This window comes from Choloepus didactylus, chromosome X (assembly GCF_015220235.1).
Source record: "Choloepus didactylus isolate mChoDid1 chromosome X, mChoDid1.pri, whole genome shotgun sequence".
NCBI classification, from domain to species: domain Eukaryota; kingdom Metazoa; phylum Chordata; class Mammalia; order Pilosa; family Megalonychidae; genus Choloepus; species Choloepus didactylus.
Window position 1 is genome coordinate 18,534,288 of NC_051334.1, and position 15,431 is coordinate 18,549,718.

Genomic DNA, 15,431 nt, shown 5'->3' on the forward strand with positions numbered 1-15,431 from the left:
GAAGCAATCCCAGTTTTTATAAGTAACAGAGAGGCTCTCCCTCCCTCCCCCAGATTAAGGGTATGCCTAGGGCAGCAAGCAGCTTAAAGAAGCCAAGAGGGCTGCTAAAGTTTTGAATCATAACCCTGGACCCAAAAGATGGTGATTCAATGCTGAAAACTGGAGGCAGAAACAAGGATAGTGGTAGAGGTGAGGGATGCGCTGCAGATGGGAGAAACAGAGAAGAGGAGGTATTTACAGGACTGGGTTTGGGGGTTCTGTTTCCTTATACAGCTTGCAGATTTCATGTTTATGATATTGTTGTCTGTTAATTAAATCTCTCTCTGTAGCTTTGGGCTAAGAGCAGGATTCTTCAGTAAGCATTTTCTAGGAGCTGAGCATCTGCCTGAAGCAAGTGAAATGTAAGCTAGACTCCCTCTCCCACAAAAATAAACCAGATCTCTGGTGCCAGAGGATTGTTAAAACAAGGGTTCCTCTTATAAAAAGTCTCGGCCCTTGAGTTACGAATTTCAATTCTTATCCCAAAACAGAGCACTATTTCTAAAAATTGTTTGCCCCAGCTTTACTATTTGACCTAAATTGATCCTCTCACTTTTGGGGATCACAGCCATTCTCTTCATCCATATAACGGACTTACTAGCTCATCTTGAAGACATTCAGACTGGATGAATAATTGCCTTGAAAAAAACGAGAAGCAGTGACTCATCCTTCTAAAAATCCATACTGCTTGGCATTTACAGCACTCCTACTTGGTATCACAGGAGATGAAAAAAGAATTGGCTGTTTATGCCCTCGGAAGATGAGTCCTCTTCCCATCTCTGGGAGAGTAGATCCAATATCAATGGAGTCGGTCATTTCAGACAAAAGCTTGGGTCCTTTCAAGGACACTGGGAGCAGGAAGTACACGTCACTGCAGGCTTGGGGTCTTGGACCCACAAAAGCCCTGCATCTGTGCCTTTGGGTATAATGTTAGGGACCCAGCAATTGCTCTGAGGCAGTGCCATGATTTGGATCAACATCTTCACCTTCTTCTTCCCTTCTGCCCTTTACCATTCACCCATCATCAGGCGCTTCTCAAAACCCAGAGGAATTAGCAGTTTAAAAAAGCAAGGGAGGAAAACTAGCTACAGTCGTTCACGAGAAAGGAATTTTCTATAGATTAAATATGCAAATATTGAATAAGACAGCAGGAGTATTTTCCAAGCCATCAAAAAAGAAAATTTATGAATTTTTAAAAAGTTTTCCTTTTCATCCTGGAAAACTATTTCTTCATAAATTAGTTTTGGGAATTGAAACCAGCTGTGATGATACAGCAGCTGCTGTGGTGGATGAAACTGGAAATGTGTTGGGAGAAGCAATACATTCTCAAACTGAAGTTCATTTAAAAACAGGTGGGATTATTCCTCCAGTAGCTCAACAGCTTCACAGAGAAAATATTCAACAAATAGTTCAAGAAGCTCTCTCTGCTAGTAGAGTCTCTCCAAGTGAACTGTCAGCAATTGCAACTACCATAAAACCAGGACTTGCTTTAAGCTTGGGGGTAGCAAGAAGACTTTCTTTAATAAAACATCCAGAGTTTTCCACCATGAGTGGAGGGAAGGCTATAGAGCATTTAGCCAAACAAGGAAATAAATTGCATTTGGAAATCAAACCTCCCATGCAGCATGTTAAAAATTGTGATTTTTCTTTTTCTGGATTTCAAAGCATTACTGACAGAATAATAATGCAAAAGGAAAAAGAGGAAGGTATTGAGAAGGGGCAAATCCTCTCTTCAGCTGCAGATATTGCTGCTGCAGTACAGCATGCAACAGCATGCCACATAGCGAAAAGAACACATCGTGCTATTCTGTTTTGCAAGCAGAGAGGCTTGTTATCTCAGACTGATGCGGTACTGGTTGTCTCTGGAGGTGTTGCAAGTAACCTCTATATCCGAAAAGTTCTGGAAATTGTAACAAATGCAACACAGTGCACTTTGTTGTGCCCTCCTCCCAGACTGTGCACTGACAATGGCATCATGATTGCATGGAATGGTATTGAAAGATTACGTGCTGGTTTGGGCATTTTACATGACACAGAAGGCATCCGCTATGAACCGAAATGTCCTCTTGGAGTAGATATATCAAAAGAAGTTGGAGAAGCCGCCATAAAAATACCACATTTAAACAAGATGATTTGATTGTTGCTTATCAAAAAAAATCCCTAGAGGTGGTATTTCAGCTTTAAAATTGTCTTAATTTTTTTAATATATCAAACTGTAGAAGATATATGCTATGAATTGTTCATAAGAGCGTTCTCTTAGTGTGATATTTAACTTGCTCTTCTGAGAGGCTATAATAATGTTACAGTCATATAAAAGAATATAATTTTTATTATCAAAAGTAAAACAGCTTGTGGGAAAAAGAATGTACTAATGTTGAGAGGCAGAAAGAAAAACTTTGGAAAAAATAGTGATTCTGCCAAATCCTGGCCCTATATTCTCTAGGCATAGATCTTTTTCTCCCTTTTACAAAATCAGGATAGTAGAAGCTATTTTTTGACCCCTACTGAATCATGAGCCTGAATTCTATAATGAGAGAGCAGTTTTAGAAAGGGAGCCAGGTCAAAGTTGTATCAAATCAGAGCATTCCAAATCAAGACAAAAGATGACTTTCTATAATAGAACATACGTTCTTAATTATTAAAATATGTTAATTATTCTCTCTGGAGAAATGGAATATGTCTATTCATTTCTTAAAATCCATCTAATTTGAATTTTTAAAAACTTGGCATGCAAGTAATTCTTTGTGCGTATTGTACTCTTTAGTTGGCCACATCCATTCATACCCATTATTTTGTAAATTGTAATCAGGTGAAATAAATGAGATGGAAAAGGGAAAAAAAAAAAAAAAAAAAAAAAGCAAGGGAAAAGACATAGAGATTAGACTGGCCTTAAAAGGGTCCACTAGGACACATTACCCCAGCCAGGAGGGTCACAAGCACTTCTCCATACCTAAGTTGTGGTGAAGAAAGGTCCGTGGAGCAGAGAGGAAGAGGGATGAACCTCAAATGGCATTTGTGGCAGAGATTGACTGGCTATTCAAGAAACCTTTTACTTTTCCCCCCAGGTACCTGACTAGACTACATTTTCCAACCTCCTCTGCAGTGAGGTAACGTTACGTGACTGAGTTCTAGCCAATGGGATATGGGTAGAAATGCCAGATATGCTACTTCCAGGGCTGGCCCCTTCAAAATCTTCCATGCAGTCAATCAATCTACCCATCCACCCCCAAGCTGCTAGCTAGATCAATGCTTAGAGTAATCTTGGAAGCCACATGTTGAAGATTGATTTCAGAGCCTTTCTCAGCCTGAGGTCCTGAATGACTATAGGATCAGAGGCCCCCAGCCTGTACTCTCTGCACCAATCAAGAAGTAAAATTCTATTTTGTTAAACCACCAAGATTATGGAGTTTATTTGTACCACAGCTATCAACATAATAGAAGAAAGACTTATATGGCTGTTGTAATTATTATTCACATCTACTCAAAGACTTGTTTAGATGGTTCTTACTATTTGTCCACTGTGATGACATAGTTCTAAAGACTCAATGACGCCTACAAGGAAAGGGTTTCAGACACAGGCCAGGCCTAAAGCCTAAGCACTTGGAGAATCCACAAAGTTCCTTAGGACACAGGGACATGCCAGAAATAAAGACGACACAAGGTGACCTCATTTCTCCTGATTACACAGATGAAGGAAGAAAGAGTTGGAACTCCCTATATTTTTTAAAAAGATTATTCCCAGTGAAGTAGCGTATGTTTAGAAAGAATGAAAATCATATATTTCAAAATAAGGGTAAAAAAAAAACCCACACAATTAGAAACATAAGACCCTGATTGATCTCCTCCAAAATTAAGCTGATACTAAGCACTGAGGTTTGAGTGTTGAATTCCCGGAGACCTTTTGATCCACAGTATAGCCCTATTTCTCAATTTTGTACCATCAATTACAAGCTGGGTTCTGCTGCTCTAAATAGTCAAATTGAGACTCCTTTGTCTGTCCTGCTTCAGGGTGCCAGCTTGTCTAAGGAAGCCCACAAACAACTAAATCAGAAGTCCCCAAGGCATCTGCAGCCTTTTTGGAACTTCTCCAGGTCACCTAGCTTGGTCTGATTTGCTATCCACCTCATCAGTTTTCCTGGTTTCTTGACTATTTGTTAAATTAATTTCTGAGTTCCCACTCTCTACCTAGCCCTCTTGGATCAGTCATCTAATATTGTACCTGCCTGGCCTCTCACATGATCTGAAATTAAAGCTCAAATGTCAACCACTGCTCAACTGTCCAACCAGAAGATGGGGCTGGCCAGCGGGATATTTCCATGTGGTCCCTGCAGGACATCTGGCAGCCATGGTTGGTTAGTATGAGCTCAAGGAGCATAGGCAAGCTGTGATGGTAGCCTCAGCATAAAGGAGTCTAGTCATTTTCAGAGATGCCCAAGTCTCAATATTAGCCACTAACTTTATCCAACAGCTGTCACCAGACTTTTTCCAATGTTGTTACTGAGGCGCATAGCCACTTATTTGAGTTTCCTCAGACACAAATGCCTTTCTTGCCTCTTGTAGCAGATGCTATTGGTGCCCTGCCCGTATCTTTTTGCACTGCCTGCTAATACTTGGGCGGCTTCCTGCAAAGACCTGTCATTCTCTGCCCGAGGGCATTTTCTATGGCTGCAAAGCATACTTGGCCCACTTGGAGGGCAAGTCTGAAGTGTTCAAGTTAATGCCTCCCAAAGTAGCCCTCAATCAACAATTAATGGGGAGTTGACAGGCAAATAGCCCAACTTCCACACCCTTCAGGTGGAATAACTGTGAGATATGTTCCACACAATCTCCTGGAATTCCCCAGTGGGACTGAGCTCCAGTTGCCCACAGTGGCATTAAGTGACCTTCTTCCCTTCTCTGCTTCACTTACCCACTCTCCTACTCACGTTTCCTCAGATTACCTTCCAAATAAACCACTTGTACCCAAATCCATGTCTCAGCATCTGCTTCCAGAAGATCCCAAGCTAAGAAATCTATTCTCTTCTGATTTTAAAATGAAGCAGAGAAATGACACCCTCCCCAAAACAAACAAAACAAACAAACATTAGCCAAAGAAGGAGGAAGCAGTGGTGGTCAGTATAGTCTACAGAACAAACAATGGTGCCCCTGGATAGAGATTATTATTCTAGACTTGTGCTGTCCAATCTGATAGCCACTTGTGGTTATTGAGCACTTGAAATGTGACTAGAGCAAATGAAGAACTGAATTTTTAATTTTATTTAATTTTAATCAACTTGAATTTCAATGGCCACATGTGGCTAATGGCTACTGGATTGGACAACTCTGATTATAGACGGCATCACAGAAAGTTTTACTGGAGCAAGGTCAGGCAAACTTTTTCTGCAACAGGCCAGAGAGTAAATACTTTAGACTTTGCAGGCCACGTGATCTCTGTTGCAAATACTTAAGGCTGCTGTTTTAGCGTGAAAGCCACCATAGACAACATGTAAATGAATGAGCGTTGCCGTGTTCCAGTAAAACTTCATTTATGGACACTGAAATTTGAATTTCATATAACTCTCACATTGTAATATATTACTCTTCCTTCGATTTTTCCCCCCAATCATTTGAAAATATAAAGCCATTCTTAGCTCATAGGACCATACAAAAACAGGTGGTGGGCCATTGTTTGTTGATCCGTGTTCTAGATGAGCATACTTGTTACTGGGGGAATTATTAAGATGTCCCCATAATCCAATGCAGATTGTGACATCAGTGATCAGAGTATCAAATGACATGCTGACTCTAAACCAAATCAACCTTCGAAGACAAAAGTTTTGTTCAGAATGTGCATTATTCTCAATTGAAGTTCCATTTATAAGGTTCCTTTCATGGTGGTCATTGAGAACCATTAGGGCTGCTTTTGAAAAAATCAGAGTACAAGATCTTCCTATATCCCTATCAATGCCTATTTTGCTCCTTGCAACAGCACTTACCTCAAAGAGAGAAGCCCAGCAGGGTTCCCTAACCTCTTGGTTTCTATTCCTTTGTCCTGTCTGCTACATTTCTTTCTCCATCTCTTCCCCTTGCCACAAAGATCAATACTTAGGCCTGGCAGAGATACACTCAAACCTTTCAAATGGCTCCCAGCATGATAAAAGGTTGGTTTTCAAAAACACAGTGTTCTCAGAACAAGAGACCTTCAAAATAGCTAATTTCATCTCCAGACACCAGGACTTAAAGAAGCATTATCCATATGATGCAGACAAATCTTTATTTTCATGATTTGTTTCAGAGCCAGCTCAAAGCAAAATGAGGAGGGGTGGAGAGTGGGACAGGGAGTGTCGGCAAGCTGGACAATTTAACACAACAGTTCTACACTGTAACTCAACAGGGAATTGGCCACATCAAGCTGAAGGATCAAAAATGAGGTACCTGGCAGGGATCAATAAAGCAGTAGGGGAGAGTCATTTCTGGAAAAGACTGAGCTATCTGCTCAGTCTGCTCTCAAGAGCTCCTGATAGAAATGACAGGCAACGACATTTTATCAGCTCTGCCAACAGAGCACAGAGACACAGCTGGTGCTTCTGATATCAGAGTCAAAGGTCTTTTTGCTTCCCTTTTAAAAGGAAGAAGGGAGAAGCAGGCTTTTTTGCTTCCTTTTTAAAAAAGGATGCATGGTGTTTCAGCCAAAAAAAAGTTGTAAAAGTAATATCCTCTTCAGCTGGGTTTTAAAACAGCCACTGAAAGCTCTTTGTAATCAATAATATAGATCTCATTAAGGGGCCTGCATTAAAGAGGTAGGAGCTATGTTAACTTTACAACTTCCTTGTGGGAAGAACAAACAAAGACATTGACCATATGTGTTTTTTATGTCTCTTAAATTGAATGTGCATACTATGGCAGAGGCAGCAAATAGCACCTGTGGAGTGTACTTTACCCTTTATTATATTTTCATTTGATTCTTGTGACAATGCTCCACTCCTTTTAAAGGTGGGGAAACAGAGCTTCAGAGAGGTGATTTGTCCAAGTCTCATGATGAATGGATGGTGGAGTCGGGATGTAATCCAAGGCTGATCCCTGATTCTAAAGCCAGTGCCTGGTGAGACATTCTACTGGAGGTGGTGGTGTGGAACTGGCCCAACCAAGGTGGAGGTGCTGAGGAGAGGCTATGGGTACATCTGGGGAGCTGTCCTGGGTGCTCCTCGGTGAAACCTCCAAACTCTGAAGAATCCGTTAACAACTGAAATTCTTCCCTTTGAAACCCTTACCAAGGACAGATGCCCAGTGACCACTCTGCTAGCTGCCAGCCAATCAGTTGACCCCAGAAAAGCAGACAAGATTCCCTATTCCCAGATTCTCTTCAGGTTTTCCCTCCCCTTCTCCCCACTCTACTATAAATCCCATTTGGGCCTTGTTCTTTGACTTGGTCTACCAGTTGATTCCCTGAAACGCAAAGAAACAATTTGCATACAAAATAATTAAGTTTCTGGGTTATTCTTCCAATACAGGTTTTTTTTTCAATTAAAAATTTTTACTATGGGGATAATTGTAGATTCACATGCAATTGTAAGAAATAATATAGAGATAACTTGTACCCTTTACCAACTTCCCTCAGGTGGTAATACCTTGCAAAACTCTAGTACAATTGTACTTACTTTTATTATAAATGAAAAGCTCTTTCACTGCTAAGGGAAGAAAAGGGAAAAGGGGGCAGCTGAGGATGGATATGAAGTCATGAGAAGGAGCTTTATTTATTTGAGGTGGGCGAGAGTTAAGCAAATTTAAATGATGATAGGAGGTAATGGGAGCTGAGAGAGGGGATGGAGTCCTTTAGGCCAGCTCATTCTGTTCTGCCAGGAGTGTTTTCTGCCACTGTGTATTCTGCAGAGGCTCTGCTCAAGTAGTAGAGAAGAGTGGGGTATTTTATTTCATTCCTTTCTGGGAAAAGAAAGTCTTCCTGATTGTAATGTAAATGGAGTCCCCATTGGACAGAAACATGGATGGTATAGTACTTCCGGGGCGCCACCTTAAACATCCCTCTTTCCTGTCCTCCCCTCTTGACACTCTAGAGCATGGTGAGTTCATTTAGATACATCATGCCCAAACGGGTAACACATGAATGACCAACTTAATGCCACGGAGTTGTTTTTTTAGTAGCCCAAGGCCCACTGTAGTGGTTTGGAGCTACGTATCGCAGCAAAACATGTTCTTAACCTTAATCCATCTAGTGGGTGTGAACCCATGTAAATAGGACCTTTTGATGAGGTCACTTCAGATAAGGTGTGGCCCAGGGTGGGTCTTAAATACTATTACTGAAGGGTTTACAGGGAAGGTTACAGAGAGGGAAAAAAGCCAGAGGGAGCAGCCAGAGCTGAACGGCAATGGAACCTGGAAGAAAAGGGAGAATGCCACAGTCTTCTGGGAGAAAGCATCACCTTAAAGACACCTTGATTTTGGACTTCTCCTAGCCTCAAAACCATCAACCAATAAATTCCCATTGTTTAAGCCAACTCTTTGCATGGTGTTTGCTTTAGCAAAGAGGAAACTAAAACACCCATTTTCTGAAATTTTTTTTTTTTCACCTTCACACAGAATATTTCATAAACTTCCTTTATTAGTGTGATATAAGAGCAACCAAAGATAATATACCAATTTCTAGCTTAATTTTCAAGGAAGACATGCTTGTATGTTTCATTTGCTGATCTTTAGTCCTACAGCAAGAAAACATTTTGAAAGACCATTATGAACAATGTTGTACCTTCAGAGGCTACTTTCACTATTACTTATCTCTTATAGCATTTTCTTGATTACAAGGCATATAAATATTCCCTCTGGGTATATAAATATGCTGAATAAACATCCCCTGTCACAGGAGGGTCACATTGGATAAGAGTCACTCAGAAAGCTTTATTCTGATATGTTTTTGTAGATTTCTTCTACATATTCTATACACATTTTAATGTGACAATTCCCTGGGGTTTAAAATAGAATATGCTTATTCTTCCTAAAATTGAGGGACACTAAAATAAATTTGACTTAAATAGTTCTACCTGAAAAAAATGCACCAAAATATCCAGGGACAGCTCTATAGGAGTGAGAGTTTGAAACAAATACTACTACACTCTTTTTCCCTCCAAAATTCAATAGATATGAAATATAGATGACATTTAGGGCATTCAACCCCAAGCACTGGGAACAGTACCTTCTGTTTGATAGTTATGTGAACAAGAACCACCTCTTTCTCTTCATCCCTCATCCCATTTTGCCTTTCCCCAATTTCCACACTGGGGTGATGGGAGGCACGATTTAGTTTTGGGGTAAGAGGTGGAAGATAAGCATAGGATCCAGTGCAAGCATCTTCATTTGCAGCATCCTACGAACAACTCTAGTGTAAATTCCCAAATGAAGGCTTAGAATCCAGTCTTAACCATGGCCTGGCGTTTACAGGCAAATTGAAGGGAAGCAAGGGGAGAACAGTTGTATCAGGATTACATTGGACTGCATGTAATAGTAACTTCTTACACTGTGAAGAAAAATAAGATGTCTAGAGGTAGCAGGCCAAGATGCCACCAGGGACACAGGTTTCTCTTCTCTTTCCTTTTTTGTCATCCTTGGGCCGTGGCTTTCATCTTGCAGGTTGCAAAATGGATGCTCCACCTCTAGGCATCCTTCTCAAGTTCCAGGCAGGAAGAAGGGTGAAGGGAAAAGTCACTGAGTTTGCCTCTTTCTATCAGGAAAACAAAAGCTTAGGGGAAGTCTCACCCAGTAGACATCAGCTTACTTGTCACTGGACAGAACTGGGTCACATGGACACTAGCTGCAAGGGAGTCTGGGGAGGGTTTTTTTTTTTTTTTTTAACTGGACACATTGCAGCCCTGAACAAAAACAGACTCCTGTCAGTAGAAATGCAGGGAAAATGAATCGGTCATCATCAGGATTGGTAGAATACACAGGGAGAATGGATTGGCAGCCTTCTGTATTCAGTAATAGAGTTGAGACAAATAACTGTTCCTTATGTCTAAATTTGTAGGGTCAAAAGAGAGCCCTTGGACTCATTTTCTACAACTTTTGGGGGACATACAGAGCATTGTAATGTACAGTGTCTAGAACTAAGGCTTTTGACTCGGGAAGAGGTGTACTTGAATCTTAACTTCACCAGTTATCTACTGTGACCTTGAATAGATCACTTTGTTTCCATTTGCTCACTAGAACCTTTCTCATCCCTACATTAGGGGACTGTTGAAAGATCAAATGAAACCCCGTGTCCACAATGCCCTTTTTTCCATCCCCCTATGTAAATCCCAGTGCACAACCCCAACAGGTGCACTTTCATTATTTAAAACAAGAGAACAAAATTCAGCCCATAAATAAGAAAAGATTTAGATAAAACAGAATACCCCCCCCACTTAGATTACATTCTCATGTAGTATGAAGGCAATTAAGTAACAAAATATAATGAAATGACAATATATTCACCCCACAATATCTATGTCTCTGTGGGTCTTGATGTCCTGCAGAAAATGTTTAGCTGAGGATGTCAACTGTGCTGACACCTCAATGGGCTCAGATATTCTAAAGTTCAAAACTTTCCAGCAACAACATATACCTTAATTTCCAGTAAAAATGTTTCTACCAAATACCATGACATATTATACTGCCCAGCTTAAGGGGACAAACATTCTCAATCAGCTTCCATGCAGTTTTTGAGAATGACATTGAATAAACTTATGGAGGAACACATTCCAGGGAAATCAGAAAATTAACATGAGCTCTTGAAGTGCCGCCAAGGGCTTTGATCCTCAGTAATAGGTTCTGTGCTCAAATACACATGAAACCCTACTTGGGTTGCTTAGTTTGATATAATGTCACCATTTCAAAGTTCCTTATACTTTTGCATTTTTATCAAAGTAATGTTATTCTACATCATAGCTGAGATTGTTTGTCTATGTAGTTTAATGAACACATATTCTTTGACGGTATCCTTGTTAAATGATTAAAATAGATTTATAATTTTGAATGGTCTTGGCAAAGTCTCCCATGGCTAAAGATCTGCACCACTGGGTCATCAACTCCACCATCCTTCCATAGTAAGGAACACTTATGCCAGAGCAGCTATTTATGATCAGACAAAAGCTAAACACTGTTAAACTGCTCTAATGGAAATGTCATATGATAAGTTTGTGTTGTGTGTGTTGGTCGTACTGATAAGGAACACTGTTTATGGGTTGGATCAAACTTAAGAGTTTTATCAGCCATTTGAATGCATCCAGGGCAGGATCTGAAAGCTATATCAAGAGACAATTATTGCAGAAACTAGAGATGCTTCAACTCGGGGAAGCAGAAACTAATAGGAAATATGATCACTGTCTTCAAATATTTAAGTAGCAATCTGACTCGAAAGGATAGTTTTAGTCCATAGTGCTTCAAAGGACATAAGTATGGCTGATGAATACAAGTTACCAAGGGAAGATGCTCATTTCAGGGTAAGAAAGAATTGCTCCAACAAGGGAATGGGCTGCTCATAAGAACTGGGTTACTATACATTAAATATCCATCCAGAGGCAAGACGATCACCTGTCAGAATATTACAATAGGTGGGAGGATAGATTAATCTAAACATTTCTTTCAACACTGGGTTGATTCTAACACCCACTGTGTTTGGTGATTTTGACATTTCCAAATTCAGAAAGAAAATCTCTCTAAGTCTGAGATGGGAGCCACAAAGATCTTTGTTTTTAGTATGATTTAGGTTTTGAGGATGTTAGAGGATTATTGTTAGGGTTTACCTGTATTCCAGTGCCATAAATAAAGTCTCTTACTAAAGACCCAGATCCCTTTAAGAAGGGCTATTCTGTTTGTGGTGAGTTTTTGGTAGGCAAGTCTTTTTACCACGTGATCCACAGATGTCAAGGTCATAGTTCCAGAGGCGTGCCCATCAAAGAACTGATGCCTTCCAGCCACGGCTCCCTTTTCCATGCCCACCTTTCTGTTTGCTACCCTCTGCTCTGAAAAGGGAGGGCAGGGGTCATCTCACCTTACCCCTTGGCTCAGAGCTCCCTGTCACAGATGCCTGGCACCCCCTCTGCTCAACCATAACTTGACCTACAACATGCTAGGAAGAACCGGATGAGATGGAGACCAGAGGCTGCCAGCTCAGAACCCAGACTGTCACCTTCCTCTCCCTTCTCCAGGCTCAAAATGTTTTTTTTAGAAAGACAAGATACATATTCTCAGTGACATTAACATAGAATTACAAGCAGGATGTGTATTATACATGCATTTATTGCATGTGAGTATATGAAATCAGCACAATATGAAAGCATAAGTAACCTTGTCTGCTGCCACTGAAGAAGTGAAGGAGAGGAAAAATCCTTTAGTGGTTTTTGCCTGATCAATACTGAACTCTCAGGCAGGAATTTGTGGTGCTCTCACACAGAAAGCTACTCAGACATTGCCCGCAACAGACTTGGAGCCAGACATCCTGACAGAGGCTAACATAATGGCTCGTCAGTGGTGAATGGTCCCTTAAATTGCAGCCTAAATTCTCCCACAAAATCCCAAATTCAGAAGCCCCTTTGCAAAAGAAGCCCAAGATGAAAGAACTCCAAACAGCTCCAAACAAGTTTAAGACTACTGATTTGGATGAATTACATCCAAGGGAACTTGGAAAGCATGCAAATGAGATTATAGAATCACTGTTCATTTCTTCGGGGAACTGGCAATGTAAAAAGTCACAGAAAACTGAGACAGGAAAGCAGCATTCTCATTTTCAAAGGGCAGAAGAAGGTAGCTTTCATACAGTACAGATGGGTGAGCTTGACATTGATTTTCAGAAATGTTCTAGAACACAAAAGAATAACTTGTATGTACTTAGAAAATGACACAGTTGTCCCTGGGACCCAGCAAGGGTTCATGAAATCATGTGAGACTTTCTTTAATCAGGCTATTAGATTATTATGATAAACTAGGGAATGTGATAGGCAATATTATTTGCTTTCTTCCCTAAGGAATCAACTTTATTGAGGTATAATTTGTGTGAAATAAATTGCACCCATTTAAAGTGTATACTCCGACAAGTTTTGACAAATGTGTACACCCATGTAACGTTATCATGGTGAAGACACACGGCATTTCTATCATCCCCCCCACAAGGCTCCCTAGTGCTGCTTTGCAGTCAAATCTTCTCCAACTTCTGGTCCCAGGCAAGCACTAATCTGCTTTCCATCTCTATAGGTTAGTTTCTGTTTTCTAGAATTTCCTACAAATGGAATTATACAGTATGCAAATTTTTGTCTAGCTTCTATCACTTACCATATGGTTTTTGAAACTCATCCATGCTGTTGGCTATTACTTTTTATTGCCAAGCCATATTCTATTGTGTGGAGAGACCACATTTTGTTTATCCATTCACCTGTTCATGGACATTTGGGTCGTTTCTTGTTTGGGGGTATGTGATAGTTAATTTCATGTGTCAACTTTGATAGCTTCTGGTGTCCAGTTGTTGGTCTTAAGTACTGACCTGATTGTTACTGTGAGGGTATTTCATGAATTTAAGTCATTAGTCAGTTGATTGCATCTATGGTTGATGACATCTACAATTGCCTTCAGCAATGAGAGAAGTCTTCTCTTCCAATCAGTTGAGGGCCTTAAAGGCAGAACTGATGATTTCAGCAGTCAGAAAGAAAGAAGAATTTCTCTATTTCAGCCAGCCAGCTTCTGCTGGGGAATTCAACGTCACTATTGAGTTCTCAACTTGTGGCCTGCTCTGCAGAATTTGGACTTGTCGATCCTGACAATCATGTGAGTCAATTCTTATAATATATTAAACATATTATACAGGATATATACATATCCTATCAGATCTGTTTCTTTGGATAACTTGACTAATTGATACAGGATATTACAAACAAAGCTGCTAGGAACATTCATGTACAAGTTTTGTGTGGATGTGTGTTTTTATTTCTCTTAGGCAATAGTCTAAACATCAGAAGGCATTTAACTTGATCGCACATACAACCATGAACAAGATGGAGACCTGTGAACCACGTGCAAGTATACATAACATCACATAATAAAGTAATTTTGTTAGCAACAATATCCAGAGGGTGCTAATTAATGGATCCATGCCGACCTGCAGAGAAGCTTCTGGTGATGTGTCACAGGGCTTTGTCTGTCCTCAGTATTCTTCTGTCCAGCATTCTTATGACTTGAGGGGCCAGGATCATAAAATCTGTACATTCCATAAATCCAGAAGGATTAGTTTATCAGTAGCAGATTTAGGATCCAGAAAAATTCTAAGATGCATAAGTAATGGTTTTAAACTACTAAAATTAAATTTAACAGGGATAAATGGAAGGCTTTGGGTGTGAATACCAAGAAACAATTGCCCAAGTTCAGGGTGGAGAAAATATGACTTAGGAGCAGATGCATAAATAATTTCAATGTCAGTTGACAGCCCCACCACTGAAGAAAACAAGCCGATTTCCGACTGAATTAATGAATGTAATATCTGGACTAAAAAAGTAATATTTCATCTCTACCCTGTTTTTGTCAGAGCACATATAGGGTATTGGGTGGAATTCTGACACACACAAACTGAAATACTTATAGAGGAAAGGGGTCAAGATGGTGAATTGCTCAGGTCTGTGTTGAAAGAAGTGAAGATATTTATCCTCGTTAAAAGATGACTTCTGGTGAGGGATTGGTGGTTAGGGGAGAGGGTACAGTTATAGCTGTCTTCAAACATCTGAAGCACTATTCATGTAAAATGAATCAGACTCATATTGTATGGCTCTGAGGGTAGGATCAGGATGGTTTGGGAGAAGCTACTGCAAGATATAAGAAATAGCATCCCAGTTATTAGACTGGTGCAAAGATAAATATGGCTTCAATGACTCAGAATGTTACCTTGCTTGTATAATGGAAGTAAAAATACTAGCGTGGTTGGACCGAGGATAATGTGAGTCGCATAGTAGTTTGAGAATAGTTGTCACATTTCATTAGACTTTACTGGTTGACATGTCTGTTTCAACTAGCTAAAGAAATCCTCAAAAATCAAGGACCACATCTAATTCATCATTTTATCTGTAACATCAACCATTGTATCTGGCTCATGAAAGCATTCAATAAATGTTTTTTGAAAGAGTGAATGAATGACTGGAGGTAACAGATAGAAGAGTACTTTAGAAATGGAGAAAGCACAATACCAACGAGATGTTAACACTTATTAATATTAATACTTAATTTCTTCCAAAATTGCCTGCCAATTCAGCTTATCTATATACATAATTATAACATTACAAAAACATATCATTGCCAATTGGCTTTACTGGTGAGTTCTTTCTATCTAGCAAGAAACAGATTATTTTTATGCTATATAAACTTCTCAAGAACAGAAAAAAAGGACAAAA

General features: G+C 39.9%; 1 protein-coding gene across 1 annotated transcript; it reads left to right on the top strand.

The window, feature by feature from the left end:
• The first annotated feature begins 1,142 nt into the window (after positions 1-1,142).
• LOC119522978 (probable tRNA N6-adenosine threonylcarbamoyltransferase, mitochondrial) lies at positions 1,143-2,868 on the top strand. Its single transcript, XM_037821728.1, has one exon. The coding sequence runs from the start codon at positions 1,166-1,168 to the stop codon at positions 2,174-2,176; it is 1,011 nt and encodes a 336-aa protein (XP_037677656.1). The 5' UTR covers positions 1,143-1,165; the 3' UTR covers positions 2,177-2,868.
• The last annotated feature ends 12,563 nt before the right edge of the window (positions 2,869-15,431 follow it).

Excerpts from the sequence above, each read along its gene's own strand:
- LOC119522978 (XM_037821728.1), top strand. The coding sequence starts at position 1,166 with ATGCAAATATTGAATAAGACAGCAGGAGTATTTTCCAAGCCATCAAAA.